The 16,837-nt window shown below is 37.6% G+C and overlaps 1 protein-coding gene across 16 annotated transcripts in view; it reads right to left on the bottom strand.

Annotated features, from left to right (window-relative positions):
* Positions 1 to 1,304: 1,304 nt before the first annotated feature.
* Positions 1,305 to 16,837, bottom strand: part of Reps2 (RALBP1 associated Eps domain containing 2) — a 272,827-nt gene continuing 257,294 nt past the window's right edge. For 15 of the 16 annotated variants that reach the window (XM_087600303.1, XM_087600310.1, XM_087600306.1 and 12 more), the window contains 2 exons: positions 14,140 to 14,245; positions 1,306 to 6,915 (listed from right to left, as the gene is read on the bottom strand). In XM_087600303.1, coding sequence (XP_087456429.1) covers positions 6,847 to 6,915; positions 14,140 to 14,245 — 175 coding nt within the window. In that variant the 3' untranslated portion in view covers positions 1,306 to 6,846. Of the gene's footprint in view, positions 6,916 to 14,139; positions 14,246 to 16,837 lie in introns of all 16 variants that reach the window. The other variant, NM_001427498.1, reaches the window with a different exon arrangement.

The raw sequence follows: 16,837 nt of genomic DNA, 5'->3' as shown, positions 1-16,837 counted from the left end.
AGAGGAACTGGGGGTGGGGGGTGTGAAGCCCAGCCAATACCTGGGCTTGAGTTCAGGGTAGAGTATGCTAACCAGAAGGACTCTATAACAGATAAAGAGGTGCTGGGAGAACGTGTTGGCCAGGTCTGCTTTGATATGTCAATGAAACCTGTTAGCCATTTGTCTGGGGATTTGAGACCTAAATATGGTTACAGATATTTCAGTGCTTTGTGGAAGAGAACTGCTCACATTACAACAAGCAGAAAACAGGGAGACAGCGAGGGGCCTAGTACAAGTTACAGCCCTCAAGGATGTGGTCCTTCCTAAAGTCTGCAGAATCTTCCCAAATAATACCAATGGCCGAGGATCAAGCCTTTAATCCATATCCAAACCATAACAGATGTACACTATAGCACAGTAGAAAGTGCAGACAATAGGAGACTTGTACTTTGAAGGTAAAGGAAAGAAGTTGCAACTATGGTAAAAGAGGAAATTGGTCAGGATTTGGGGACAACTGTTCCTCACTATTCTTTAGCACTCCTGTGATGGTTAGTATTGTTAAGTTGCCAGAACCTAGAATTCCCTGGCCTCTGGGCATGCCTGTGGGGAATTATCTTGATTATATTAATTACAGCAGGAGAAGCCCGCTGTGTGGATGGCAATATTCCTTGGATGGCTCCTGAACTGTATACATGGAGAAAGGGGACTGAACAGCAGCCTGCACTCATCTATGGATGCAATGAAACAATAGCTCCACCTGACACCCTGATTTCTCTGCTATGATGGACTGTCAGCTGGAATAAACCCTTTCTCTCTTAAGATGCTTCTGTCAGGGTATTTTATAACAGCAAAAAAAGTAACCAAGACAATCCCTTTCCAGCTAAGGACACTGGATGGATGTAATTGTTCTATTTGTTTGGGTTTTGAGACATGGCTTCACTATTTAGCCTAAGCTGTCCTTTAACTCACTATCAATAAGTTTTGATCCCTCGCCTCAGGCTCTAAAGCGGTGGGACTATAGAAATATTTACACTTGAGGAAGTTCACAAGCCAAAAGACTGCTGAGGAAATAAAACAAGTAATCTGGCCCCACATTAAGTCCAGTTTCAAGTCAGTAGGTCTTTAAAGTGAGTCTGCTCTGATGCCCCATGACTGCTAAAAGTTTACTGTTTACAAATATTGAAGAACCTGTCTTGCCAGGAGATGAATTAACCAAACCTCACACTTTGATTTTAATGGAACAGACCCTCCAACTCATTTCACAATGCCTGATTTAAGGCCAAATAGAAACCAGAAAATACTGACACCAAGACGCCACAAAACCCATGAGTTATCATACGTTTATTTTTAACATAGCACCCCAGTTTCACATCGTGTACATTTTTCCAAGTTGGAAATCCTTAACTTACTATGTTCTTCACAGATTTTTCAACAAGTGTGAAAAAGAGGCAATAAAGTTAGCATGAGTCTACAAATCACAATCCAAATATAGGACACTCTCAGGAATTTATTTATGTTTAAGGTAAATACACAGAATGTTCCCAATGCTTAGCAAATGAGTGAAACTCAGGTTGAGTTCAATACTAGCACAACTTGTTAGCACAATATCATGAAAAGACAGAAAGCATCAAATATATACTTTGCTGTTACACTTTTTACTGTTACATGTACCTGTAGTGAAAAAATATAATATACATTTTTTACCTTCGAGTTTAAAATAGACAGTCAGCTCATTATCTCTCTTAGCAGATAATTATGAAGACTAAAATGGCTCTTTTTGTCTCTGGCTCACTTAATACCTTACTTGTGCTGAAGATGAAAAGAATGGCAGCTCTAGTTCTAAAGAAGAGGGTATCCCCACTTCCCAAGATCGGTGTAGTGGAAGTTCTCATATAAGTTGACTTGAAACAAAAACTACAACTTAGTTGGTCAAAGTGGCCTATGATGGATACACTGTGTTCAGTCTCATGGCAGAGCTCCCTGAAAGAACTTTAGGATCTAGTCTTATCATCCCGGACTGCTATGAACCTGGTATCTGAGGGGTTCCTTACTGCAGTCCTCGAATCCCAATTTAAGCCCTCTTAAAGCCTGTTGTCCTCTGGTCCTGAGCCATAAACATAGTATTTCTAACTTACCATAGCCATGAAATTAGCTAGGAGCAAGAAGGAAAACTCCCAAGACATACAAACTAAGCATTCTCCAATAGTTGCCAGCAAAGTGAGGCTTTTGCAGACAGAGCAGGTACTGTCAACTGCAACCTGCAGTGTTTCAATGCATCCTTTACGACCATGTGTGTTTAGAGAAACTAGGAAGTAATCCTACAAGCCTAAAACTAACTATACCTGGGCTTCCCAGCTCCTAATCACAAAATGACTGCTTCAAGGCATATTTATAAGACTTCTGCTGGGCAGCAGCTCTCAAAATCCACATGGATAGTTTCTAAAGTCTGGTCCTCCTTGTCCACAATCCTTCAGAGGTTCAAATAATTAGATACATTTCTTTTCACCAACAAGCAAAGCAAAATGGCCCACAGTGTTTATTAAAATGATCATCAGTGACCAACCTGTCTATGTTGGTGGGATGTCTCCACAAGCCATGCTGAAAGAGGAGGAAGGTGTGCAGGCTTAGGGACTACACACATCCAGATCTCTGCTCCTGACTAGGAACTTGAACCATACACACTGAGTCATGACACAAAAAACTGTAACACCCATAACTAGAGTAGAAGAAATTCAATTGATGTGTTGAAGTCTGAATTTTAAGGGAACTTTTGAAATAGAATAATCATCTGGAAAGAGAAAGGAAAGCCTCTAGTGTTATATTTAGTGAGAGGAGAAGATTTCTTTAGCCACTGCTTCATTTTCTTCACACCCTCAATGTTCAAACCACAACCCAATGAGCCTTCTTGTCAATCACATGGGGCAATCTGCTTGTGAGAGATGGTAAATTCTTGCTTTTATGTTTGTAAATCCACATTCTCTTGATGATATCTAGTCAGAGTTGTGATGGAAGTTTGTGTTGAACAAATGTTTTAGCTTTAAGGTGTCAATACTATAATTGAGCTCTTTCTAACTACTGCTTAGAAAAAGACATTTGCAAGTCTGTCTTGATTGCAAGAATCACATTAATTCTAGATATTGTCTAAGTGATCTTCTAATATCTATTATGGCCACAGTTATGAGACCATCCAGAACACAGAGAAATATTTAGAAATACTATACAATCAAAACATAGCTAAAGAAACATACTATTTTACAATAGTTCAGACATTGGTGGGAAGACAAAAGGGAAGTTCATGTTTTTGATTACTTATCCCTAAAATGTGTTAAAATGAACCATTTGTGAGCAACCACCAATATACTGGAGAAAACTATAAGCTCCTACATATTGAGTTCATTTTTATTACAGTAGTCTACTTGAGAAAGCAAGTGCCCATGGGAATATGGGACTGGAATCTATTGAAAACAGTAGCTTTGGAAAGTTCTGCCAAGATTTAAAGGAACGTACTACATCATCAAAAGTGAAGCATTAGAATAGTTTAATAACATTATTTCCCCTCAAATTTTATTTTTTTACTTAAATCTGAGAGAAATGTCTAGATCTAAAACTCCTTCAAAGATGCTTTCATATCTAAGGACCAATTAAGTCAATAAAATGCAACATGATAAATAGGAAAGGCTTTCTAATCTATTTTTAGGATTGACAGAGGACTACCTTGGAATCTATAAAATCAGGCTACATCCCAACTCTACTTCTAGCTATCTATTATTGTGGATTCCTGGGCCAAGAGTCCACAATTCTTGGGGATGTGATTTTCTCATGCTAGCTATAAATGAGGAACGCTGGTCCTGCCTAGTTCTAATAATCACATAGCACAGCTTCTATCTAAGCCAACTCATTTCTTAATTAGTCCCAAACCCTTGTCTGATGCTTATAAACTGCTTAGATCTTTCCAACTAGAGCAAATATCTTGATTGTCACATTATACATCCATTCTTACTATTATCATTTGGGCTCTGCTTTAGGTCTATGAATAGAAAGCTGGCCAAAGCTGTATGCTACTTACTACAGATGCTAAAAAGCCCCAATAAGCCCATGGTCATTTCCTACTGTGCTTTCATCTGTAGGACTGGAGGATCCTCAGGCAGAAAGACCATTGAGCAACAAGGCAATTAAAGCCCCATGAATGGAGATAGGGTTAACCTTCACTCTGTAGAATTCTGCAAAACAAGCAAATCTTCATCTCTTATCCTTCATCAAGGAAGCTTCTTTTTTGTGGTTAAATGGAGATAAATTCCAAAGTAGTTCTACAAGTGATTTCAATGTGTTTTTTCCCCATATCATATTAAAGGCTCTCAAAAAATATTATCAGGCACTGTATCCCTAAAAGTGCACATCCTAACAAAACACAGAAGTAAAAGATCATTACTAGTCATATAACATGTATTTAGTAGTATATATTTAATAGAAACATAAGTACTTCCTTTTATGAGTCTATTTCTAAACAACTAATAAACTGATCAAAATTAAGTCCAGCTAAAAGTACTATGTGTGTGTGGGGGGAGGGATTGATTGGTGTGCGGTTTAATGTAATGCTTCAGTTAAAATATTGGTGAAAGGCTGAAGGTATGGCCCAGAATTTGCCTAGAATGAATGATGTCCTGGTATTTGATCCCAGTACCACAATGTAAATATTGATGAGGTTGTGGAACTCAGAGGGCCTTGATTGTCCAATGCAAGTTTTGTCCTTTAAAATTCTAATCTCTTCATGCAGTTCCCTGTGTCATTTACTTCATGCGGGAAACAATATGTCAGTGTTTTCAAATGCTCAGTAGACCAGCACTCCTTAGGTTGTGTCTAGTTGGTGGAGATGAAGTGCTAGCCCAAGTGAGTGCATATGCACTGGGAGATTTTGAGATAAAGTGCATATGTTAGTCTTTCCTGTATTGAATGTACAAAATGCCAAACATGCTGTGAAACATCTGCAATGATAACGCTGTTGAAAATCTGTCCCAGCCCCCATATCCCAGCATATGGAAAAAAGAAGTCACCTAGGAATTTGCACTGAACCAACTATAATTTTAGGAGGGGTTAAACTCATTCCTGATCCCTCCCCATAAGAACAACAACAACCAAAAAAAGGCAGCCAAAGGGAAAAAAGAAATGCAGAAATAGTTCAAGTTTCGTGACTTTCCAAATCAAATCAGATTCAAATCCTTAAATATGCATGGAAGAGAGTCAACAATTTGTTTTTCTTTGGAAAAACATCATCTGAACTTTTCTGTTGTTAAGCTACTGATAGAGCTTGCCAAAGGAACAGGGAAGTATTAAATAAATGCCTATTTTTACTAAACACTCTCAGCTCTATTGAAATCAACAGCTTAATCTTACATACTATAAATCTATCCAAAACCATTTGAAAAGTACCCTGTGCAACTTGTGCTAACACTACAATGCCCTGTTGAAGATCAGTGATTCAGGGACCCTGTAACCCAACAGGTCAGTAATTTCCTACTTTCAACTGGGCTGTACTACTAAATTTCTACAGGATCCTTGCTTTTGCAATTTAAGATTGCTTTATATCACTTCCACTAGAGTTAACTAAGCTCCCCTGAACTGTATGTAATGTTAATAATTCCCAAGAGTACACTTTGCACCGAACAAGCAGTCGCAGAGCTGGTGGGAAGATTGCATTCTTTCATTGTATCTTCAGAAGTAACACATTTGAAATCGAGGCTAAAATAAAGACAATGACAACAGCCAAGGAGTGTTGCAGAGTTGGTGGCTATTTTCTTCCCCTCTCAGCTTGGATACCTGGATTCAACAACAAATAGGTAGCTATCCAGCTACCAATATTTGATGGGTTGTTTCCAAGCTCATGCATTTACAAAGTTGTTATCCCATGCGGGATAAAAGCAGAGATCTGGCAATTATTTATTTAATTTGATCAGGCAAGGCATTTAAAGTAGATTGTGCTTGCGCAAAAATTTACATGAAAAGGACTAAGTTTTCTAGGTTGATGGCCTAGATTGGCCAAGTTCAACAGTTCATTGCCAAAATCTCTACTTCACAGAGGTGTAAAGACCCAGTAAGGTTTTGATATTTCATAGAAAACAATAGTCATGTATTATGTATAACAGACATAATATCAAAATGGTACTACGGAAGCAGTTTTTGGCATTTAGTGGTAGAGGCACAGTGCCAGGATAAATCTGATGCTTTAATGTATTCCAGCTTTTGTTTTTATTATCATCAAGCCTAAGACTATGCAGCTGGAATGCACACTATCCAGGAAACCAACGGACTGTATTTAGCATACATAGAAGAATAAAATGAGCATCCTGGTAGTACATCATTAATAGGTTCTGTAAAATTATAAATTCTTTAAATAAATAATGCTCTCAATTATCTGCTAAAAGACTAATTTAAATAAGGAGCAGTGGTTAAAATTGGAGATAAATTCCAATGATAAGTATAATTTTAAGTGGGATTTAGGATTAAACAGGGGCTTCCTGTAAATCAGGCAAGCACTCTACCACTGAGTTATACACATACCTCTCTTTTTACTTTTCATTTAAGACAGTATCTCAAGAAGCTTCTCAAAATGGCCTTGAGCTTATGACCGTCCTGCTTTAGCCTCCCAGTAGCTGATAGTTAATATTCTAAGTGCAATGATCAGTTGAAGACATATTTTACCACCACTGTAAAATACACAAGTGAAGTGCAAAAGAGAAAGTCATATAGATTATGTTGTGCTGCTCACAGCATTTGACATTCAGACATATATGACAAGTAGTTGGGCTCAAATATTCAAAAGAAAGATCTTGGCAGACAAGGTCACCTGCTGTCACTCAAGCCTTGAGGTTGTCACAACACTGTGACTGGGCGAAGTTGTTCCAATTGGTTTTCCAATGCAATCCGTTCTTGATGAACTTCCTAAATTATACAAAAACAGAAGAAAGAAAAGGAAGGAAAGGCATCATTTTATGGGTTCATCTCTATTTCTTTACACATTCAAAGAACCGACCCTCAAAGACTTGGAGATAGGTGGCCCAAAAGGCACTGATTTCAATGTTGGTGATCAGACAATGGGGGATTCCCAGTCACTAACCTCAGGTGTGGCTTCATGAGTGCCTTGCAGCCACTGTACTACTTGGCACCGATATGTGTTAACATGAGGCACTTTGAGCATGGTACAACTCATAGCACACCTGATAAAATTTTCTTTGCAACCCTGCCTTAGCCTCCCTCTGCTTTGATGGGCTCAGAGGCAGTAGAGAATGACATTAAATATTAAAAAGCCAACAGGGGAGAAGCAAAAGGAAAAGCAGACTCCCAATACAGAACTATGAGTCACCTCAACTAAATTTCTAGTTGCAATCTCTGGCTTCTTTTCTAGTACAATATTTAGTTGGGGATGAAGGATAAAAAGATAGACTGGTTATCCTTCCACAAAAGTCTCTTCTTGTCCACATTCTTGCACATGATACAGCTTAACATGATTTATGGGTGTCGTTGTTCAGGTTTTATTGTTGTGAAGAGACACCATGACCAAGGCAACTCTATAAAGAAAAATATTTAATTGTGGCTGGCTTACAGTTCAGAGGTTTAGTTCATTATCATCATGGTGGGAAGCATGGCAGCATCCAGGCAGACATGGTGCTGGAGGAGCCAAGAGTTCTATACTTTGATCTGCAGGCAGGAGACTGTGTGCCACAATGGGCATAGCCTGAGCATAGGAGACCGCAAAGCCCAACCCCACAGTGACACACTTCCTTCGACAAGGTCACACCTACTTCAGTAAGGCCTCACCTCCTAATACCCTATGGTCAAACATTCAAACATAGGAATCTATGTGGGCCATACCTAATCAAACCACAACACTGAGTAAAAAGCAGAAGAGAGGAACGGCAATATGCTATTTGGAAATTGAAACATTCAGTCTTAAAACAGAGTTCTGCAGAGACAGAAGGACATTTAAAGGTACTCTTAAGTAGAATTGTTCAATCTGGGAAAGAATTCTTAAATAAAAGCTCAATTCTGAGATGCTTCAGAGAGCTAAAATACATTGGAAAACCAATATACAGCACCAACAGTTCATTCATTCACACTCCTGGCAAACTATCTTCTACATCTATTGGCTCTAGGTCAGATGCTGCTCTAGCTACGGTATCAGCAAAACCCAAGAAAAAGTAGGCCAGGACCCTTATATGGCCTATATTCAAATGAATGTACAGACAATTAAATGGGCAAATAAGAGAGCTCTGAAAGTTAAGAAATAAGATGATGCATTAGAGAACAACAGCTAGCAGACCAGGAGAAAACAGAAAGTATGAGTAGGGAAGATTGCTTAGAGGTGATGCAACTTGATCAGAGACGTGAATGAAGCTAGAAGGAAGCTACTTGAATACGATGGATAAAGATGTGCAGGATGACGACATTGCAACTTCAAAGGCCCCAAGGAAGCAAATATGTTTTGTGAAAATGATGTACAAAAAGAACAGAGTTCAGTTGGTAGAGTACGTGCCTAAAAGGCAGGTCACTCCAGATTCCATCTCTAGCACCACATAAATAGGCCATAGTAGCATGTGCCTGGAATCCCAGCACTTAGCAAGTAAAGAAATGATGATCAAAAGGAGTTCAAGGCTGTGACACATACATTAGTCATTCTGATACCAGCCTGAGCTACATAAGGCCCTGTCTCAATAAAACAAAACTGAAAAGAAACAAGAAGAACAATGAAAAAAGCTAACCTACAGAAAAACAAAAGGAGAGAGAGAGGATAAAGCCAAATTAAATGGAAAATGAAGTTAAAATGAGATAAACATAGATGTCACTTCAAAAGATTACTGAATGACTTTCCGGGGTGAGGGTACCATTTTGCAGTCCCACCATCAATGCATGAGGTTCCAATTGCTGTCCATTGACAGTGCCATTTTTTGTTTCACCAGTTTTAATAAGTGTATAGTAGTATGTAATGCTAGCTTAAATTATTCCCTAAGTGGTTAATGATATAGAATATCATCTTGTATGTATATATGTCATCCTTATATCCTCTTTGGTGAAATAGCTGTTCCAGTCCTTTGCCAATTTTTAAATTGAGATATTTGGTTTTTTTAAAGTTCTTAATCTTTTTTAAAATTTATTTACATTTTTCATTCAACACATTTTGATCATATATTTTACACTCTAACTCGTTCCAGATCCTTGCTATTTCCCTACCCATCCAATGCCATGTTCTCAGTCTCTCCAACAGGGAAAAGAAAAAGAAAACGAAAAACAGACAAACAAGCTGAATGAAAGAAAGAAAATCAATAAAACAAAAACAGCAAAACAAATAAAAAAGAAAATACAAGAAATTCACTTTGTGTGGGGCAACTACTCCTGGGCATGGGGCCTTCTGTGAAGTGTGGTCAGTATACTCAGGGAGGCTCCAATGTAAAGAGCTGATTTTCCCTTTCCTAGAAGGTGGTATCAATTGCAAATAGCTTCTTAATTAGGGGTGGGACTTTGTGTCCACTTCCCCTTCGGCATGCTAGGATTTTGTCTGGCTTGGACATGTGCAGGCCCTATGCATACTGCCACAATCTCTGTGAGTTCATGAGTGTATCAGCCATGTGTCTGGAAGATGCTGTCTCTCTGGAGTCATCCTTTGCCTCTAGCTCTTATGATCTTTCCACTTCCTCTTCCACATAGATCCCTGAGCCCTGGAAGGTAGGATTTTGATGAAGATATTCCATTTAGGATTGAGTATTCCCCTTGTCTTTCTTGCTATCCATTGTCTAGTTGTGAGTCTCTGTGTTACTTCCTATCTAGTGCAAAAAGAAGCTTCTCTGGTGAGGGCTGAGCGAGCCGTTCATCTATGGGTAAGATGTTAGGAGTCTTTCCACTGTTGTGCTCATTCAGCATGCCAACAGTAGCAGGCCTTCCCAAAGACTTAGAGTTTTAAAATTACTTTTTAGTCAGAACAAAAGTTCTCTGACAAATATGTAGTTGGAAAATATTTTCTCACCATCTATAACTTGTCTTGTAATTTTCTAGTGTCTTTGGCAGAGCAAAGGTATTTTATTTTAATGAAGGTGAATAAACTACATTATATTCTTATAGATTATGCTTTTAATCATTTCTTTTTACTGGGGTCATATCTAACCTCAAAGCATGAATTTTTTCCCTTTAATTTCTCCTAAAAATTTTATAGCTTTATGATTTCCATTTACATGGACAAGCCCCATTCAAGTTAGTCTTTGTACATGGGATGAGACTTAGATCAAGATTCCCTATTTGTTACTGTGGATAACCAAGTGTTAAACATGTTGGGAGACGCGCTTTCTATGACTTCATTTGGCATCATTGCCTTTTTATCAAATGGTTTCGATTATATGATCTCTCTCAGGATTCTGATCTACACCCCATTCTCAGAACTCTCCTGTCTTGGTTACTGCAGCTTGCCGGTGATTTCTTTATCTGTTACTTTTTACATGGGAGGCCTGCAACTTCAAGTTCCTCAGCCCTCACATATAAATGTTTGGATCAGCTTGTTTGTACTCATTTTAAAAATCCTGCTGGGATCTTAATTGGTACTGTCAAGAATCTAAAGATCACTGGGGAAAAAATGACATCTCTATTTTATTCAATCTTCCAAATACATAAGAAAATATATGTGTTCCTTTAGGTCTCCCTGGATTTGTCTCGGCAGCATTTCTAGTTTCCAGTGTACAAATATGATAGATTTGTACCAAAGTTCTTCATTTGGGGAAGAAGCCTAGCTACTGTCAAGTGATGTTTTTCAAAAAAATTCCATTACCAATTTTTATGACATATACACAGGAATATTACTGATTTTTTGTGTATTGATCCTATATCCTGGGACCTTTACAAATTCAACTGAACAACAGAATTGTTTTTTAAATCTATCAGTATCACAAAGATTTTGGACAAAATTTCAAAAAAATTATATACTCAAATCTCAGAACCCCTTGGGGGAATTTTAGATGGCTGAAATAGTTGTAGGGACTCCTCTGCTTGTTTCAGATTAACAAGATCAATATTATTTACATGCTAATTCTTCTTAAACTAGTTGATAGATTCAATGTAAATTTATCCATAATCCTAACAGTTCTTATTTTGTGACATTTTCCTACCAATCCTTAAATTTGCACAAGAGAAACAGCTTACAATATCCAAGGGAATCATGGAAAAGAACATGTCGAAAATTTTATATTACCACATTTCAAGACAGAATAAGGCAGCGATAATCAAGGCTGTTAACACAGAGATTCATAGAAAGACTAATGGAACAGAGTAAAAAGTCAGAACTGAACCCATAATTACAAGTCATTAGATTTATGATAATGGCACCAAAGCGATCAATCCAAGGGAGGAAAAGTCTTTTCATCAAATGGTGTTGGATTAAGAAAATACTAACATGGGGAGAGATGAAACTTGACCCTAATGTCACATCATGTACAAATTTAATGTAAAAATGTAAAGGAAAATAAAGCTGTTAGAAGAAAATATATTAAAATTATTTTATAATCTATAGATGTATAGTTTCCTTACATTGAAAGTAATAAACTTATGAAAAATTACAAAGTTGGATTCTATCAAATTTTGAAGTATCTGTTCAAAAAAGTATATAGCCATCAAATAAATACGTGATACAAACAATAGAATGAAATACTCACAACATTGTGAAACTGCTTGTGAAGGAATATATATATATATATATATATATATATATATTCTGTAAGTTGCAGAGAGAGAAAGAGAGATCGGGTCTGGATGGACTTTTGAAAGCTCAGAACTCACCCCCAGTGATAGGTCTCCTCTAACAAGGCTGCATAAGTTGCCTTGGTCATGGTGTTCTTCACAGCAACAGAAAGGTAACTAAGACGTGTGTGTACATGGGGGAAGGTGTTTTGAGACTTTGTTTGTTTGTCTGGTTTTTTTTGTTTTTTTAACCTAAGGGAGAGTCAGTTTTCTTTAGGAGTATAGTCCCTTATAAATTGACTAGCTAGCTAGCTACCTCACAGACATACATGTAGGGGCAGCACAAGTTAGACTCAGAGGATTATTGTAGAAAGACATGAGGCAAGGAAAGGGGTGAATATGACCAAAATACATTGCATGAAATTCTCAAAGATTAGACAAAAACATAGTTTTAAAACATGTTCAATGATGCAGTTTTATTTGCTATGTTTTAAAGCTGTAAACAGCTCAAGTGTTCATCAATAGAGCTAATAATGTAACTGCGGCATAGTCACTTAGTACAGTATTAGGTGGCAGTAAAAGGAAGGAATTCCTTAGGCACACAACAAAATACATGAATCTCAAAAACTGTATACAAAAGTACTGGTTATAGGATACTATCATATACAGTTACAGAACAGACAAACCTATGATATGAAAACACCAGAATAGTGGTTCCCTGTGGGTGGGGTAGGAGTAGAATGGGAAGGAAAATGAGAAACCCTCTTTCAGGGATGGCAACAGTCTCTAAATCCATAGAACTTGGGTTATATAAGTATATCCAATTTGTTACAAGATCAGCAAGAATGCAGTTATGATTCATATGTGTTAAATCTCACATCATAAGGAAAACCTGTAAAAAAAATGAACTCTATGAAGCTAGACTATTCTGCATACATAGTGAGTTCCAGGATGAAGGGGCTATGTCTCAAATAAAAAAAAGTCTAGCTAACAATATATATGCTGAGATATTTAGGGAATATATACAATTATTAGTAATGTATTTATATGTCAAAAGTGAAATACATTGATGAATAGAGCACAAACTGACACGTGCATGATAAAACAAGCATAATTAATGGTTAGTGGCAGATCTGAAGCCATGGCTGTACAAATATTCACGGTACAGCTACTCCAGATTTTCTATGTATTTAAAAGTTCTGGAATTAAATATCTTAGTAGAAGTGAGAAGCACATAAACCAGAAGTTGGGAATAGGAAGAGAGTGGCAAGTGCTAAAGCAGTACTGTGGAGTAGAGGGCCAAGGAGGAAAAGCCTGGTATCTCAGACACAAGCACTGGTTCCACATTGGCATGGTGGTGCACACGTATCATCTCAACGCTTAGGAGGTTGGGGCAGGAGGATTTTGTGTTCTAAACTAGCCTGGGCTAAGAGAAGATGGTCATTTATATAGATTCTTCTAAAAACTAGATAGGTAGATGGAGAGAGAGAGAGAGAGAGAGAGAGAGAGAGAGAGAGAGAGAGAGAGAGAGAGAGAGAAGAGAATGAAGCAAAGTCAATAAGAGAAATGTGAGACAGTGAATGAGAATCATCCCTAAGATTACTGATGCTGGAATATGTTTACATGAGGGGTGAGAATGACCCAATAAAATCATATCCCACCAAAATATATTCAAGTCCTAATTCCCAGGACCTGTAAACATGATTTTTATATGAGGATGGCATCATGCTACATTAAGTTGGGCCCTAATCCAATGACTGCTGTCCTTAATCAGAAAGGTACAATAAGAACACATTATAGACAAGACACAGGAAGAATGTTACGTGATCGTGGAGATGGAGATTGGACCTTTAAGTACAGGTCAAGAAATGGCAAAGATTGCCAGAAAATACTTGGAGTTAGGAAGCATGTCATCTCTGAAGCTTTCAAAGACAGGAGGGGTCTGATGACAAATTGGCTTCAAACTCTAGAGCCAGGACAAAATAACTTACTATTGTATGATGTCAACACATTTGTGCTATATGGCTGGAGCAGCCTGAGAAACTGATTCAGAGAAGTGATGAAGAGGAACAGGTGAGAAAACCAGGGCTGATGTCCTTGAGAAAGTGAAATGGAACCATTTCCAAGGTACCAGAAAAGGGGTTTACCCAGGCTGCCTACTTCCACAAAAGTGAGAATCATTCATAGATGATCCCTACATTTATGAACTTTCCCAGAAGCTTTGAACAACAAAGAATTCAGAGTTTATGAGCAGTTTGCTTCCTTTTAACTGAAGTTATTATTAGACTTAGTCTAAGTAGTCAAGAACCAATCCTTGAAACACAAATATACTTGTTCTTCCCCAGTCAAAAAAGCCTTGAGAACAAAGGAATGGGGAGCTGATGGTCAGAACAAATGGGAAGAAAAAGGCAGGGTAAATGAGGGGATATAAATATGAGAAGTACTCCTTACCTTCAGCTGCTGCTGAAGCTCACTGTTCAAGCGGGCCAGTACTGCATTGGCCTCCTTATTTTTGCGAATGGCAGTCTGAATAGCCTTCTTCTGCTTGGAAGACTGCCTGTAAAATAGTGCAAACATGTCAATGAAAAGAAATTCAGAGGTCTGGACCCTTTCTTGCAAGTCAGAACTCAGATTCATGAGAGGAGCTAAACTGACAAAGGTTAACATCCTAGGGCTCCAAAAATAACATCTCATGTTCTCAGGCCAGCAAGCCAGCAGGCAGGCAGGCCCATGCCAAAAAGAAACAAATTTGTCAGGATGAATTATTTATATAAACCTGAAGCCATTCCCCACTCTATAACTTGAATAGAGACTGTGAATTGAGCCTTTTCAAACATTTGTGTTCCAGTTATTCCAAGACATTTTAATAAGCGCTTTTCTGATAAGTCTTATTAGCCAAATGACCCTTTTTGTATAGGCATTAATGGAATCTACTTCAGTGGACAAGACTTGTGGAAAAGAGCAGAACATTTTCTTAAGCAGAAATTTAGCAAGACTGCTCAATTCTCTTTTATTTCTTTATGAGAATGTGTGAATTTTCATGTATACCAGAATATATCTGAAGCACTTGAAGAAAATGAAGAATGTTTTTGCACCAGCATACCTTAGCTAAGTCAGTACTAACTTAAAGAACAGGTGTAACTAGGGAGATCAAGTGTTGCACTTGGACCTATTAAAGTATCCGCTTACACTGGCCAGTAAGTCTTCTTAGTATGGCCTTGATCTTTTAAAACCGTCCATGGTGGGAATGATAAATCAACATGGCGACCATAAGTCTAACTTACAAACTCTTATTCCCACAGCAAGAAACAAAACAAAAAGGTGATTCCTACTCTCCTAGGAAAACAATTATATTTTTAATCACTGGGAAATGGGTTCTAGTACTGATCTACCCTACAGATAGAATGACTATCTCCTTAGAGGATACACTACGCTAGCCACCCTGCTAATCTGTAGAAGATTAGTTCCTTCTGCAGAAAGTTTAAAGGCTAATTATCAGCCATACAGAGACAGGGAAGAAGTTTCAGAAGTCTACTGGTTTACAAAGCAGAGACTGAATTTACAGTTGTGTTCTGGGATTTAAACTCAGGTCTTCACGCTTGTACAGCCAAGTGCTTTACCCTCTGAGCACTCTCCCCCACTTTAAAAACTAATTTCAGTAGCATATATTCACTGAGCAAAGTGAAAGTTTCATAAGGACATTTTCATTCAAATTCATATACGCTTTCACTAGTCAATACCCTGTCTTGTCCAGCTTCCTATCACATTAGCTTCCATCTTCTTCACAGATGTCTCCTTTGTATTCTCAGGTTGCACATGTATGCGTGTGTGTGTGTGTGTGTGTGTGTGTGTGTGTGTGTGTGTGAGAGAGAGAGAGAGAGAGACAGAGACAGAGACAGAGACAGAGACAGTAGACAGAGAGAGACAAAAAGAGAGAGAAAGTTATCCAGGTTCCACATATAAGAGTAAACTTGTATTCATAACTTCTTTACTAAATGAATAATATATGCAAGAATACAATAAAAATAAATATTACAAAGTAAAATGTTGAGAACAACTCCGGTATTACTGAAACAAAATATACATAGCATAAAAAGAATGCTTGAGTTTTGATACATGATATATGCCTTTGCTTTACAATAAACTTAAATTTAAATGTCTACTAGAGAAAAACTGTGCCTTGGTCCAATTTTACTTCTTTTTCCAAAAGAACAACATTCTAGAAGACTTTTTCTTTTACTTTGAGATGTTTAATATTTAGGCATTTGTTCAAGTACATAGATTTGGTTCAATGGCACATCTACAGATCTTACTATTCTGGTAACATCTTGAATCACATCTACTTCTGAACAAGTACTATCTCAAGTTTTCAAACCATTGATCCTTGAAATGAAATTTATTTCAGTTGTGAATTTTTAATAAATTAAGATGAAGTAAAACTTACCCTTTCCTCCCTGCAGGAATAAAGAGCTATTATTAAAGTTTAGAAACTCAACTATGTCTTTCTACTTCAAAGAACATTAATTACTAGCATTTCTGGTAGGTCAATAAATGTTCTAGGATAATATTCAATATATATACAAAGATTACGCTGAATATCAACAACTAAAAGAATACAAGAAAAAGGGAGAAGGAAACAGAAAAATGCAATGGCCTGTGAAGAGGATGAAGAGAGAAGGAAGGTGAAGAAAAGAGAAAAGAAAAGAAGAGAAAGGGATTCAAAATGCAACATTAAAAAAAGAGGTCTGGAGAGATGGCCCAACAGTTAGGATCACTGACTGCTCTTCCAGAGGTCCTGAGTTCAATTCCCAGCAACCACATGGTGGCTCACAACCATCGGTAATGAGATCCGATGCCCTTTTCTGGTGTGTCTGAAGACAGTGAAATATATAAATAAATCTTTAAAAACAAAAGAATTAGAAAATCATCAAAAAAACAGGAAGAGATGTATCACCAATGAGGATTGTGGTAACAAATACACATACACAAAAGTTTTCAACATTGTTAGCCTGCAGAGAAATACAAATTAAGATCACAATGACACGGACTTACATACCTACTTAACAGCTCAATTAAAACAGAACACCACCAAATTCTGCCAAGGAGACGGAGGAATTCAATGTCTCACACAATGCTGGTGGGAATGGAA

Source organism: Rattus norvegicus, chromosome X (assembly GCF_021556685.1).
Source record: "Rattus norvegicus strain SHRSP/BbbUtx chromosome X, alternate assembly SHRSP_T2T, whole genome shotgun sequence".
Lineage (NCBI taxonomy): Eukaryota > Metazoa > Chordata > Mammalia > Rodentia > Muridae > Rattus > Rattus norvegicus.
This window is presented reverse-complemented; position numbering and strand designations above follow the sequence as displayed.